We start from the raw sequence: 15820 nt of genomic DNA, 5'->3' as shown, positions 1-15820 counted from the left end.
TCCTTAACGGAACCTGGATCCTGTGTGTGTGTGTGTGTGTGTGTGTGTGTGTGTGTGTGTGTGTGTGTGTGAAGGGAAGACAGAAGCTGTTATCTTTCCACTTTATTTCTTCCATAACCCATTTTGCAAAAACTCCCCTGCCCTCAATGCCTTTTCTGAGACCATCAGATATTGTCTTCAATGTTTCATTCATTCATTCACTCACTCATTCATTCATTCACTGGATTGGTCAGGGTGTAATTGACTGAGACCACGATCAGCGCTCTGCATCTGAGGAGGTATTAGTACTTCCTGGTTTCCATAGAAAGCGAACATCAGGAAGACCGTTTTTGATGACATTCTGGTTTCCATGACAACTGGGGTAAGCCATTCTTTCCTGGAGACAGAAGAAACATTTAACAAGGATATTTACAGACTGGAGAGATGGAGTAACTGTAGAAACATCGGACTAGTCGGTGTCTGCTATCAATGTGAGTCGTCTGTGTGTTTGTGTGTTGCCAGTGTGTGGGTTATAGTTGGTCATTAAGAGCTCTAATCCCTCCTGTTTTATCAGGGGGGATGGCAGCTTCTCTTGGGGCAGGGGGGCTTAGGTGACTGAATACCTCTGTCACACCAGGGCCCCTTTCTGCTGTCCTAAGGTGACACCATTGCCCGAGGGCATTGTTACCTGACTTCTTGAAAGCAGAGATCCCCAAATATTCCTCATCATGTACTTCTGCTTGATGATTGTCCCATGAACCCTTAAAGATGTAAGTTGACTCACTTACACTGACTTATAGTCAAGTTATTATGTGTGTCGAGAGAGCAAAAGAAGTCAGCAAATGAGGCAAATGGGTAGGATTGGAAGATCTAATGTGACTCTGTGTAGCCTAGGGGATGATATTGTGCTCACTCTGAGTAGCCAACACACACATGAACTAAGAAACATCTCTAAGAGACAAAGTCAGAGCCCACGCTCTGACGTAACCTCCTCAGAGGTCACGGCTTCTCAGAACCACCGTATTGTCCCTTGGGTTCTCCGGAACTACAAGTGCCCACTCTTCCTGTCATGGCACTATTGTTTTTTTCTTTTTGATCTCCAAATAACTCAAGCTCTCTTTCATAAAAATAGTAAGAGGGTGTTGTCTAATAGTCATGCTGGTTTTCCCTCTTTGCTTTTAAAGCTGTTCTTTTCCCACTGGGTTCTAGAAGTTTTAACTATAATGAGCCTAGACCTGTGTGTGTGTGTCTGTGTTTGTGTGAAAGTCAGAGAGCCGGGGGTGGGGGGGAGGGAGGGAGGGAGAGGGAGAGTAGGGAGAGGGAGGGAATATATTATGCTTGCAGGTTGGCATATCAGTACACCATCTGATATTTTTCTTTATTTTGGAACATTGTTGCCTATTGTTCCTTCACACATTCAGCAGCCCTTCTCTCTTCTTGGACTGCAGTACAATATATCTTCTGTGGTTAAATATATACATTTTAATAATGAACATTTCCTTTGATCCATAGAAAATGTACCTCAAAGACATTTGCAATGTATTTGCATCGCTTTCTATGCAATGGTTGGTACTGTTTTGCTTGCCTGCTTTTTGTTCACTTACATCCAGGATTTCATTTCATATCACCTTAGAATCTTTGCAAAGTAAGGTTTCGGTGCCTATGTACACGTAAATGTGTCCTCCGTGTAATGTTTTAAAACATTTGAGAAATGATGTCTACCCTCGCCATCCACTTCTGTCCTTTTCCTTCCTCTCTTGCCAATGCAACAGTGCCATGACATTTCTGTTTATCATTCTGGAATCTTCTCTTCCATTGACATATCTTTTGTGTCCTGAGATGAAGTATACACCGTTGTTCTCATGTGAATGTGTGCCTTACATAAAGCGTATTATTTGTGCTTCATTGGTCTCTAGGTAGTTTTTTTTTGGGGGGGGGGTCTGAATTTTTTTCTCTGTCAGCACATGAAGGTCTGCATCAGTCCTCGTGTTGGATGCATAACATGCCCTTGTTGGCTTAGATTATCAGTTTGTTAGTCTTTTCCCAAGGGTAGCAAGCACCTGGCAGACATCCAATGCCGTTATGACAAGCTACGATGCAGTGAGTTGTCTTGTGAATTAGGGCACCTTTTTCTCCTTGTGCACGACACAGGGAAATTAATAGGTTCTGAAATACACACTTTGTCCACTCGCCTGGCTATCAGTAATTATGGAAGTCTCGCCTGCAGGAAAGACCAGGATGCCCTTGACTTTTTCAGTCCTAAGGCTGTGCATGATTTCATCACTGTTAGAGAGGGAAGTGGAGGTCTCCCTGTGGCAGGTAACAGTGACTGGAGGGGTAACAGAGAATCTCTGGAAGAAAATTGACCTGCTTGATGGGAGAAACCACCTGAGTTTGCTAAAGGAATGGGACAGAAGTCACTCTAGTCTTAAAATAAGGAACAGAGGGAATCCTTGACGTTTGTGTAGTCCTTGCACGAGCACTTATGCTTTTCCTCCTCAAGAGTAGAGAGCTCTTGATGGTGTGTGCCTGCAAGAGTAGTTGCTGTGGTTCCTTCTTTGCTAAGGGAAAATTTGGAGGCAGAGCTTGGCAATTGGAAGGTGTACGTGCTTTTAGTTTTGTAGCTGATCATTTGTAGGTGAGAAGCAAGCCTAATTTTTTCAGTTCTTTGATGAAACTGAGTGTGGGTCCCGATTTTTCAGTCTGCAACGCTTGCCATTAAAATGTTTGTACAGGGATCCCTGGGTGGCGCAGCGGTTTGGCGCCTGCCTTTGGCCCAGGGCGTGATCCTGGAGACCTGGGATCGAATCCCACATCGGGCTCCCGGTGCATGGAGCCTGCTTCTCCCTCTGCCTGTGTCTCTGCCTCTCTCTCTCTCTCTCTCTCTCTCTCTATCATAAATAAATTTAAAAAATTAAAAAAAAATTAAAAAAATAAAATGTTTGTACAAAAATGGTCCACATTTCCAAATAGGTGTGACCTCTATGAGTTTACAAAACTAGTGAAAAACATAAGGGAAAGTTCTGAAGATGCCAATTCCCACCCAGTTGTTCTACAAATGGAATTTGGTTAAAAACTTTGACAAGTGGAAAGTTCATTCTGGATTCATCTGGCACTGCAAAGGTGCAATAGTAGGAAAGAACGTGTTTTCTCTCTAACTTATTGCATAAAATGTGCCTTTATAGCCAAAAGGGGGACCTGCTTACTTGTCCATTCATGGAAATACATGCTTTAGGGACAGTTTAAGGTCCCAAAGCCTACAGCTTAAAAGTAGCTCCAAGGTGTGCCTGGGTGGCTCAATCGGTTGGGGACACCACTCTTGATTCCAGCTCACATTATATCAGGGTCATGAGATCTATCCCTGTGTCGGGCTCTGCACTGGGCATGGAGCCTGCTTAAGATTCCATCTCTCCCTCTCCCTATGACCCCGCCTTCCTCCTCCCTCTCAGAATGAAAAAAACATAAAAAAAGGTCCAATAAATAAGACCTGGTTTTAGGGAAGGGATGAGAGGGTGTTGGGGTAAAGATGAGAGAAGTTCTGCCTCTGGGGAGTGGAGGGGTGCGGGAGTCCTATCAAGGACAGTGCCCTTGTTTTGAGACAACACCTTCAGAGGGTTGTTTTTGTTTTTGTTTGGAAGTGATCACAGCCCTCAACGGGGAAAGGAGTTAAGGAACAAATCTTCCAAAATCATTTTTCCAAAAGTCACGGCCATTGATTGGAGAAATAAATATTCGTTGCCACCACGTTCTCTCATTTCTTAGCCAAGGAGCAAATGGACTAAAGTTAACAGCAGGACTTAAAAATTGAAGCTGGTTCATCTGAGGGTTCTATTTCTTGATGGTCTGGAATTGACCCTGAAGTTACAAATCGTGGAGTTGTTATTTCTACGATTCCCCTTCTGTTTTATTCTATTCATTTTTACTGGGCAGGCATGTTTGGTATGACTGTAAACTGGAATTGTGGATACATGTTCAGATCCAAACCCTCCGAGGATTGGGGGTCACTTTAATAGTTACTTCAGTGTCATTCAGGGTTCTATTTTTAATACTTGTTCCTGGTGTGCAGAAGAGGATCAACATTTACATATAATTCCCTCTATCTGTCCCTCTTTCTGTCCAACTGCCATCTGTCTGTCTACACACCCACCTGGATGCACCCTTAGAGGGAGAGAAGAGAGCTGTGCTCCTGTTAGGATGAAAAAATAAGGAAATCATCTGCAACATTATGTGCCAACCCTTAAATGGAAGCTGTTTGGACAGTGGGCCAAAGCATATGGTGAATAGGCCATGGAGGATTTTATATTTTCAATAAAAACCCTTTCCTTCTGACTGCGTCTCTCAAGGATGCATTGTTTTGGTAACCGGACAAAATGATTGCAATTGATATTTTGGTTGTCCGCTGCAAGTTACTCCATTAAAGTGCTTCGTAGTTGAACAGATGTACACAAACGTGAATGGGAGAGAATATTCAAATAGGTGCTATGGTTTTCCAAGCCCTTTCTAATATCTTATAGAAAATAGGTTTAAACAGAATTTAAAAGTGTGAGACTCATATATTTGCAGTTCGCATTCCTTCTGGGTGATCAGCTTACTGATCCTTAAGGTTTTTCCTACTTTATAATCTTAAACAGCATTTTAGATTCTCTGTGTGTAATTCCAAGATAAGGAAATGAGACGAGCTGGAAAGAACCCCTGCCCTGGAAGCAGCAATATTTGCATGCATGTGTAGAGCAGAAAGCATTGATTCCATGCATCAATATCAGGCATCTTGGGTCTCTAACCTCATCACTCTGAGTCTGTGTATGTATCTGTGAGTGTGGGTGTGTCTTGGCGGTCTGGTTGGAGCTGAGGTGATTCAGGCACTCCTGTTCTGTGTGAGAGACTGGCAGATCCTGCTGCAGGGAGACTGCAGTTGGCTGAGTCACCTGTTTTTCCTTCTCCTCTTTGTTCTGTGTCCTCATCCGACACCCGACACCCGTGTTCTAAGAGCCAGTACACTGGGTTCTGTAAAGCAGAGGACACAATACCTGCATGATCACACATTCTGGCAAGAAAAGGTTTGTGCAGGCTGGGCCCAAAGTCTGTGTCATTAGTCATCACACATTTCATATTGTAGCTAGGAGTATGTGTAAACAAAGTCCTGCATACACGGGTTTATTAGGGAAATAATCTCTTGTAAAACAAAGTGTACCATTTGAAACCGTTAATGGATGAGCTAAAATCTGTAAGCGAACTATGATACATAATTGAACAGTATATGCGGAAAGTAAAACCCATTAATAGGTATTTCTTGAGGGGTGGGGAGGGAGATTGAGTGAACAACTGCATTTTCTGCATCACACTCATCTAAATGTTTGAAATGAAAAAAAAAATAAATAAATAAATAAATGTTTGAAATGTATTTAAATGAAGTTTTTAAAAATCATGGAAACCGCATTGCCAAAAGAGATTCACAAAACCGATGCAAAAAATCAGATTCCCACGAAACAGTGATCCCATACTGCTCCTGAGTGAAGAAATACAGTCCTAGGCAATATGTGCATGCATAAGTACATGGTGCATAGGGAACGTGCGACGAAGCCTCATACTATCATGTTGACAGTAAGCACCTATAATGTATTTCCTCCCATGTATACCCCTCTGCATGGTTTCTGTATTCCACAAACTTACTTTAGAAACACCAACACACATTTACATAATAGACACCATTAGCGTTACACACTAACACACATGAGACACACACACACATACACACAATGCTACTATTAAATCTTTGCATTTAAGATGGACAAAAAGGCTATTATGAAAGCCGTAGTGGCCATGGTTCTGAAATAGGAGGACCAGCCTAAACTAAACAGGTTAACATGGAAATATTTTTGAAATGCAAAAGAAGGAAGCAGAGAGACAGGTCTACATTCCAAATGAGATGTAACTAACATTTCTGCTTCAGAATAGCCTGTATTCCAGAGCTGGGGAAGGGAAAATGATGACTCCATCCCCATTTCGTTGGCTTAATTTCCCATCTGCCTTTCTGATTTTCTAGATCAACATTAGAGGTACGTACGTCCTGGGTATCTACATTTGAGGCCATTTGATCCCTGGAAGGACTGTGCACCTCAGAGGCACAGAGCAGAGGAAAGGGTCTGCCGGACAAGCAGTTGGAACGTGTGAACCAACAGGTACCGCAAATAGACTCACGCCTCCCTCGATCTATGTGGTGTTTTGTAAGACGTTCCTATTTTACTAAACATTTCACTTGCGGTCATTTCATGTTGACATTTGGAGTGTGGCTTATTCTGCTCCTCGCTCTACAGCCATCTCTTTCTGAAAATTTAGCTCTGGGGGTGGGGAGGGGGGTGGGCAACAGCCTTTTGAGCCACCGTAGTGCAATGCAAAAGGGCAGGTCAAGCCAATGGCCCATGCCTGTAGCAATCCTTATGAAGGATGGCACCAGTAACCACCAGGATGATCTTCGTGAACCTCTGGAATCTAAGCTCATGCTCTTGAACCCAAGATTGGGCTGGCTGGCATTCAGGGTCTGTAGGCTGGAGATCGTCCCTGGCTTCCTTGGGTGCACAGGGTGGCATCAGCGCCCCCCAGAAAATAAGGACCGAGTGAAGCATCCCCCCAGGATGAGCCCCAGGGAGCACAAAAGGCACAAGACGGCCAATAACACAAATGAGATCTGGAAAATGACACCCGCCTCCCCACACAGATGCTCTTTAATACGGAGTGGCAATAAGCAGGGCAAGAAACTGGGTATGGAAGGTTAAAAAAATCCTCAGGTATCTTCTGTATGTTCCCCGATACGTGCCTTGTATTTACCCCCTGTCTGACACACACACTGTTAATAGTTCTTTGTTTTATCTCCTTCCAATTCTCATTGATCAATGTTCTTCTACGTTCACAAAAGGAATTTTTTCCCCTAATGGTTTTCTTCTCTTCCTTTCCCACCTTCCAGTGTTCTCCTATACAGTCCATTCCAATCACAAGTCCCCGGGACCCTGGGAGACTCAGGTGAAGAAGGAGGGTCCACACAAGCAGTAAACCCTTTGTGACCCGAGGCCAAAAGGCGTGCTGAAGGACATTGTTTTAGGGAAGATGTGCCGTGCCTGTGTGTCTGACGGCCAGAACCCTCAACCTCTATTAGTCACCTCTTGAGAGGACACCCAAATCACAATGGATGCTGAGTATGTCCTATGCAACTGGAAGGGCCACTTGTGGCCAGCAAGGGTTTTGTCCAGATCCGGGGTCTCACCAAAAAATAAGAGGAAAGGAGCACTTTCTCTAGAAGTTGAAATACTCTCGGTGGATGAAAAAATTAAAGTGAAAAGCACAGACGTAAAGATCCTAAATGAGTCTCAGATTGAATCCATTACCTCCTTGCTAACAGCCCAGTCGAAGGCCAGTGTCCCAGCGGGACAGGAAGTGCCTTACAGAAACGCTCTTACAGTGGCATTGGAGATTCTGAAGGAGAGAGCAGATGTGTGCCCAGCAGGAGCATCGGATGATCCAGAGACCACTACACCGTCCCGAAGGGGACCAAGAAAGCGATCTCTTAAAGACTACCGGAAGGCCAAAGGGATCTTACTGAGGCGTCTCAGGAAACGCAGAAACCTCAAACCGCGGCTGGTGCATTCTCAGAGACCAGACACCACAGAAGGCGGCCAATCACAGGCACACACAACCATCACTCCCCTTCCAAGGAAAAGGCGAGCAAAGTCCTCACCAAGCTCCAGCAGGCGCCCGAACTTACCGTCGCTTTCAGAAGATGGTGGTGAGAAAGAGGGCAAGGAAAAGAGGGACACCTCAAGAGTTAGGTCTTTGCATCGCATAGCCAAGGAGGGGGGTACCGGGGCTGAAGATGGAGGCATCCTTCCATCTCCGCCACCAGGTTTCAACCTCACTGTGCCCGAGGAGGCTCTGAAAGAAGAGGCACCTGACACCCACACAAAGAACCCGGCTGCCTCCTCTGAGCGCTCTGCCTCCTCCAGGAATGTTGAGGACCACGGAGAGGGTCCCTGGGAGCCAGGCATGGAAGGTGCGGCAGCCTCCTCCAGCGCCCCTAACCTGAGGCCGCGTTGTTCACTCCGTCTGGCAAACAGGAGAAGGAAGCTGCAGGTACCAGAGTTTGAGAAAGGGCTGCAGGAATCTCGACCTTCGGCCAGCTCAAAGGCTGTGAACCCCACCACTGCTATTAAGAAGGATGTCAGCCAGGAAATGGGACAACTGACCAGCACGCTTTCTCCACAGGAGCCTTGTCCCATTGAAGGAGGAATGATGGTCTGGTTTAAATTTCAAAATCACCCCTTTTGGCCAGCGGTGGTAAAGAGCGTCAGCCAAGCAGAGCAGACTGCAAGGGTGCTTTTGATTGAGGCAAACATGCACGCTGAAATGAGTGGCATTCGAGTTCCTCTTCGAAGATTAAAGCCCCTGGACTGCAAAGAGAAAGAAACACTGATGAAGAGAGCCAGGAAAATGTACGAGCAAAGTGTGAACTGGTGTTTCTCCCTGATTTCTCACTACAGAGAAGGGCTCACTTGTGGGTCTTTTGCAGGCTCCTTCCTGGACTATTATGCTGCTGACGTCAGTTACCCAGTTAGGAAAGCCATCCAGGACGGGGATCTGGAGGCTGACTTCCCAAAGGTCAATTATGCCGACCTGGAGGATTCTGAGGAGGAGACCTCCGTGGGCGGGAAGAGGCCCCGCAAGAAGATTCTCCCTGACCGGATGAGGGCTGCTCGGGACCGAGCCAACCAGAGGCTCGTGGACTTCATCGTGAAAAAGAAGGGGGCCGATCACCACCTTCTGGACATTGTCAAAGGCAGGAAACAGTCCAGGTGGCTGACATCGTTTCTGAATTCCAAGAGGTACACTCTCTGCATTGAAACATACCTGGAGGATGAAGACCAGTTGGATGTCGTGGTGGGACATTTACAAGAAATCTACAAACAAATAGACAAGAAGAGGCTGACTCTGGCAAGGGATGACAAAGTCAGTTTTGTTGTGGAAGTTCTTCTGCCAGAAGCAATCATTTGTTCAATTGCTGCACTTGACGGATTAGGTTACAAGGAGGCAGAAGAAAAGTACCTACGGGGCCCACCCGTGCATTACCGGGAAAAACAGCTGTTTGATAAAAATATCCTAAAGAAAATGCGAAAGAGATCGGCACCCGGGCTGAAGGCTAATAAGTAAGCCCTCCTGTGCCCACACTGCAGCAGGGAGACCTCTCAAGGCCCTGTCTGCATGAAATGCGGGACCCTTCAATTCTCTATGCCATATACATATATGTTCTAGAAATTTGAGACCTCGGGAACATGCTGGGTTCATTTTGGATCCATCTGTGGCACTTGTGCATAGCACGGCCACCATCGTTTCTGGTTCCCAAATGCTTCGCAAACTAATTTGATTAAAAAAAAAATACTGCACACAGTGGTACTTCCCTCTACTTGCTTGGATGTGTCATTGTCTAGATGTTTTCATAAGATTGCTTTGGAGAGCACTTCATATTTTAAATACGGGACGCACGATCTCTTATGACGTGAAAGAGCCCTGGTGTCAGACATGAAGCAACAATCGCTTTTAAAATATAAGATGGATTTTCGCAGAAACATCACATGGATTTCTCACTCTCTCTCTGACACCTCGGTGTAAATGACTGCATTTGTTCATAGGATAATTCCTTGAATTTGATCTGCCATGCTTATCTGTGTGGAAGAAAAGCCCTGAGGGGTGAAGCCAAAGGCACAGATGTTTGCGATTACTGTCACTACCTTCTCATGGTTCCTGGAAAAGCCGTCTGAAACCCAAAGTTAATGACTGGTCATCTGCATGTAGTCCACATGGGAGTGAACGACATCTCAACGTGCGGTGAACATTTTGTCGGCCTGTGCGAGACTGTGACCTCTACACTTGCCTGAGATTCCACTTAGGGAAGCAGTTCTTGCTCAGTGGCTAAGTGGTTTCCTAAAACAAACAGGCTCCTAGTTGTCTTCCTGACTGATGGGATGCTTGCATGTAGTGGCTTATTCCCCTGTGGAAGACAACTAGAGTAATCGGACACACAGTTTAGCGATTTTAGACCTAGCTGGAGTCCAGGTTCACTGCTGGGAGCCCATCTAAGTGGCACACATTGTAGGAAAGCATGCATTTTGTTCCGGAACTGTGTCCCCTAAGACGCAGTCATCTATCTCAAACCAAGCCAGCGTTCTCTTTTGATTTATTCACTGGCTAGCCCTGACAGGTTCCGACAGTTATATATGCAGGCTGGTAAGTCATTCCAAGCTGTGTGAGCAATAGATGGACCGGGATCTGGGAACCTGGAAATGAACTACAGAACAGCTTCCATTTGCCTAAATGTGGCTGTTGTCAGAGTACAATGAAACTTGCGTAACCAAAAGATAAACTCTGAAGTCCATGAATTGTTATCCTAACTTGAAACAAGATTTTTTGAGGAAAAAAACGTTAGAAAAGCTAGTTTGCTTTTGAAATGTGATGTGGAAATGAGCACTAAAGGTCTGACATGAACCTGAATGTATTTCTATTCTTAGAGGGAGTCAGCTGTCACTCACAGGCCTATGTTATGTGCTCACACGGCCATGTGATTTATGTGAATGTGTGTGTAAAATTTGCAAGTTAGCTGTTTTGATTCCCAATAAAACTGTAGTACCTTTCACTTTGAACTAGTGCTTCATCATACTTTAGATTGTACAACTACACAGTTGGTGTGTTTAAATATATGTACACTCACTCACACACACACCTGTGTGTGTGTACATACTATTTTGGAATTTCAGTGATTTAGTCATCAGTTTTTAAATTTCATTATGAATTTTCTTCCAATCCTAAATCAATATTCACTTTCATGCTCATTTTGCACAAGTTTAGAAGAGGGCCTTCCAAATTGTGTAAGCTTCAGGCCCAAAAGAACTTCTTTGGAAGTTCTGCCTGAGAGATGCCAATGACTCCTGAGGCGTTCTGCTTGGGCTAATCCACATGACATCCTCATGGTCCTGAAAAGTACTTGGAAACACACCATCTCATGCTCTCTGTGGGCCTTTTACACTGAAACGACACACTCTAGTTCTTCTATGAACATCGTGTCTCCCGAGCCAAATAGACCACTCAACTTCAGCCTTCTCATATGGCCATATCTAGCTCTACATTCAAATATTTTCTTCACTACTTCATCCATCCATCCATCCATCATCCATCCACGCACCTATCCATCCATCCATCCACCCATCATCCATTCCTGGCCCTGTGAGTCAGTAGAACAAGTAAGATGTAGTTTAAGACCCTTCCATTTCTAAGATGACTGTGAGGCACTACTTTGCCTCCTTAGTGAGAAATCTTTATCGGCATCATGGATTGGTGGCCTATATGTGAAACCAGATCCCCAGATTTCCCCCATGCCTTTTTTGCGGTGTATCCTTTGGTTTGGGGTGAAGGGGGAGGACCCCCTCCCTCCTGGGGTATCATGTAGGCTTGAGGCATCCAGTGAAGAGGGCAGACATGCCTAGGACATGCATCTCGTCTCCTCCACAAGGATCCCATGTGAACCAGGATCACATTTGGGGTGTGCAGCCGTATTTGGGGGACTGGCTGTGTAGACTCTGAGATACCTTCCAGCCTGAGCAGTTGTTAAGGGGCTAAGATTGCCCTAAACGATGGTGGCACAAACCTATGCAGGGCAAGGTAGGCACAGTTACCATACTGGACTGCAAGGCCCGGGGGGAGCCAGTCTCATCTGACTGACCAGAATCTGTGGCAAGAGAGATAGTATAGAGAGTACATAGTAGTGTACTGTGGTCTAGATATAGGGACAGCTGGCTGGGGTATTACTTGATTTTTCTAAGGAGAAAATAATGAGGACTGGAAAGCAGAAAGTTGATGCTAGCAGCTCTGGTGGAAAACTCTGGTCCCCCACCAAGTGTCCAGTTCTAAGTCAGCCCACCGGCCTAGGGCCCTTTGAGGAAGTGGAGGTCAGAAAATACCAGCCAAGCCTTTCCCAAAAACCTGTGCTTATTTACGAAGGTAAGGTAAAAGAGACTGTGGTAAGGACCATACCTGGATTTAAAAGAAAAAAAGAATATTGAATATGAGTTCTTTACTTATAAAGGGACTTATGTAGTCTAGATAATAATGGAGTTCTGCCTCATTTCACCTCACAGGAATTCCAAAGTTTCTGTGGATCACCCAAGGTTTGTTTTTTTTTCTCTCCAGACTCTCCGTATACAGCTGGCAATAATGTACTTGGTAGGTGGTAGGACCTTCACGTTAGCACAAGTGTCATTATATGGAAAGACACACATGGAAGCTTATGAAGCTGATATGTCCTTAAAATATAAGAAAATAAAAGCAATAGTATACTAGGAAAAGAGAGAATAGTCAGGTACTAAAATAAGAAATGTCCCCACATTACTATCAGCCTTGCAGAGATTAAAAAAAAAAAAGATTGCAAGGGAATTCCGTGAACAATTGTACACCAAAATTTAGGCAAGTTCGGTGAAAAGGTCAATTTCCTAGAAACACACAATGAAACAAACGGACTCATGAGAAAATAGAAATTCTCCATAGACCCATGAAAAAAGTAAAGAGAGTAAATCCATCAACAAGAACCTAGAACAGGGCAGCCCCGGTGGCGCAGTGGTTTAGCGCCACCTGCAGCCCGGGACTTGATCTGGAGACCCTGGATCGAGTCCCGCGTCAGGCTCTCTGCGTGGAGCCTGCTTCTCCCTCTGCCTGTGTCTCTGCCTCTCTCTCTCTCTCTCTGCATCTCTACGAATAAATAAATAAAATAAATAAAAAAACAAGAACCTAGAACAAAGAAAAGCTCAGGACCTGTTGGCTTCGCTGGTGAATTCTACCAAATGCCTAAAGAATTATACTCTGTTGGTGGGAATGCAAGCTGGTGCAGCTGCTCTGGAAATCAGTATGGAGGTTCCTCAAGAAGCTAGAAACAGGGCCACCCTATGAGCCAGCAATTACACTAGTACGTATTTACCCCAAATGTACAAATGGAACGATCTGAAGGGGCACATGCACCCCCAATGTCTATAGAAGCAGTGTCCACAATAGCCAAAACTATGGAAAGAGCCAAGATGCCCATTGATAGATGAATGGATAAGGACCATGTGGTATATATACATACACAAATTATACATACACACACACATTATACACACACACAGAGGGAGACAAAGCATGAGAGACTCTTAACTCTAGGAAACAAACTCAGAGTCGCTGGAGGAGTGGTGGGGGGTGCCGTAATTGGGTGATGGAATTAAGCAGGGCACAATATGATGAACACCGGATGTTATATGTAACTGATGAATTATTGAACTCTACCTCTGAAACTAATGATGTACTACTATATGTTGGCTAAAGAATGAAGAATTATAATTACAATTAATAATTAATAATTATAAATCCTTCCCAAAGCCTTCCCAAAAAATAGAAGGGGGGGACAAGTTCCTAACTCATTCTATGAGGCCAACATTACCCTGATAACAAAGTGAGACTAAGACACCACGAGAACAGTGCAGACCAATACACCTTATGACTATAAATGCAAAAATTTTTAATGTTTACTAGGAAACCAAAACTAGCAGTTTTATTAATTAAAGAATTTTAATTAAAAGGATTATACATCTTGGCAAAGTGGGATTTATCCCATGATTGTAAAGGTGGTTCAATGTATGAACATCAATATGATATGCCACATTAATAAAATGAAAGGAACAAACCATATGACTACCACAAAATGATGCAGAAAATGCATGTGACAAAATCCAGTACTCCCTCAGGATGAAAAGCATTCAGAAAACTAGGATTATAAGGGAACTTCCTCAACTTGAAAATCTGCATTTATGAAGAACGCACAGCTACTATCCTATTCCATGGTAAAAGAATGAAAGCATCCCCGAAGACCATGGACAAGTCAAAATGTTCACTCCTGCCACTTCTATTCAACATTGTACTGAACATTCTAGGCAGAGCAATCAGTCAAGAAAAGAAATAAAAGGCACCAAATGTGGAAAAACAAAGAAAACTATTTGCAGATGACAGAATCTTAGATATCAAAAAATCCTAAGAAATCCAATACAAAAGCTATTAGAGCCAATACTTAAATTCAGCACACAAAATCCAGTTGTGTGTCCATCAGTATACTAGCAGTGAACATCCTGAAAAGGAAACTAAGAGGGGTGCTGCGTGGCTCAGTTGGTAAAGCAAACTGACTCCTGATTCAGGTCCTGAGGTCAAGCCCCACATTGGGTGTGCTGCCTAATTTTTAAAAAAATGAAACTAAGAAAATAATTCCATTTACAAAAGCATCAAGATGAATAAAGTACTTAGAAGTAAATTTAGCTGTGGAGATGCAAGGGTCCTACAGTGAAGTCTACAGAACATTGTTGAAACAAGGCAAAGAAGGCCTAAATAAATGAAAAGACACATTGTGTTGATGGATCGGAAGATGTCCTATTGTTAAAGTGGCAACACTCTCCCAATTTATCTACCGTCTCGGCATGATTCCTATCAAAATTCAAATGCCCTACTTGTAGAAGCAGAAAAAGTGATCCTCAAATTCATGTAGAAGTGCAAAGGACCCCCAACACCAGAACAAACTTGAGAAAAAAGCAAAGTTGGAAGACTCACATTTCCCGATATCAACTTACTACAAAGCTGCAGGAATTAAGACAGTGTGGTATTGTCACAAGGCTAGACATATAGACCAGCAGACTAGAATTGAGGGCCCGCAAATGAACCCATACACACATGGCCCTTGATTTTCAACAAGGGTGCCAAGACCATCCGGTGGGAATAGAACAGTCTTTTCAAGAAGTGGTGCTGGGACAACTGGGGATGCACATGCAAAAGAAGGAAGCTAGGCCCTTCTGTTAGAACACACACAAAAATCAACTCAAAATAGACCAAAGACTTAGCTATAAACACTAAAACTATAAAACTCTTGAAAGAAAACACGGGGGTAAATCTTCATGACCTTGGGTTTGGCAATAGTTTCTTAGATATAGCACCAAACGCACAAGCAATGAAAGAAAACAAAATACATACATTGGACTTCATTAAAATTTTAGCATGAAGGGACACTTGCACAAGAGTGAAAAGACAACGTGTAGCATGGGAGGAAATATTTTCAAATCATGTATCTGACAAGGGTCTAATATCTAGAATACAAAATGAACTCTCCAGACCCGACAACAAAAGGACGACCACACTTTAAAATGGACAAAAGGCTTGAACATAGACATTTCTCCAAAGAAGAGAAGATCCACAGACAGCCAACAAGCACATGAACAGATGCTCAACACCATTAGTCCTTAAGGAAACGAAAATCAAAACTGCAATGAGACATCACTTCACACCCTCTAAGAATGCTGTAACTTTTTTAAAAGGACAATAATATCTTGAAATAAATTTTCTGCACTCTTCCCTTCTCCTTCTGGGATCCCTATAATACAAATGTGGTTCTGCTTGATGATGTGACTGACTTCCTTCCACCCACTCTCAGTTTTTATTCTTCATTTTTCTTTCTGCTGTTCAGCTTGGTTGCTTTCCATTACCCTGTCTTCCAGATTGCCAGTCCGTTCCTCTGCATCCCAGGTATTGAATTCTTCATCTCGGACAGGTTCTTTTTTGTATTCCGTCCATCTTTTTAGAAAAGATCTTATTAATTTATGAGAGAGAGAGACAGAGAGACAGACATAGGCAGAGGGAGAAGCAGGCTCCCTTCGGGGAGCCCGATGTGAGACTCCATCCCAGGACCCTGGGATCACGCCCTGAGCCTAAGGGAGATGCTCAACCACTGAGCCACCCAGGC

At 43.9% G+C, this 15820-nt stretch overlaps 1 protein-coding gene across 1 annotated transcript; it reads left to right on the top strand.

Moving 5' to 3' along the window:
- The first annotated feature begins 365 nt into the window (after positions 1 to 365).
- LOC119868546 (PWWP domain-containing DNA repair factor 3B-like) lies at positions 366 to 9982 on the top strand. The gene is made up of 3 exons (XM_038589232.1): positions 366 to 470; positions 6023 to 6158; positions 6941 to 9982. Exon 3 carries the CDS (start codon positions 7159 to 7161, stop codon positions 9172 to 9174), a length of 2016 nt encoding a protein of 671 aa, XP_038445160.1. The 5' UTR covers positions 366 to 470; positions 6023 to 6158; positions 6941 to 7158; the 3' UTR covers positions 9175 to 9982.
- The last annotated feature ends 5838 nt before the right edge of the window (positions 9983 to 15820 follow it).

This window comes from Canis lupus, unplaced genomic scaffold (genome assembly GCF_011100685.1).
Source record: "Canis lupus familiaris isolate Mischka breed German Shepherd unplaced genomic scaffold, alternate assembly UU_Cfam_GSD_1.0 chrUn_S1756H1952, whole genome shotgun sequence".
In the NCBI taxonomy this organism is placed as follows: Eukaryota; Metazoa; Chordata; class Mammalia; order Carnivora; family Canidae; genus Canis; species Canis lupus.
This window is presented reverse-complemented; position numbering and strand designations above follow the sequence as displayed.

What these genes read in the sequence shown, in the direction of transcription:
- LOC119868546 (XM_038589232.1), top strand. Translation starts at nt 7,159, where the DNA reads ATGGATGCTGAGTATGTCCTATGCAACTGGAAGGGCCACTTGTGGCCA.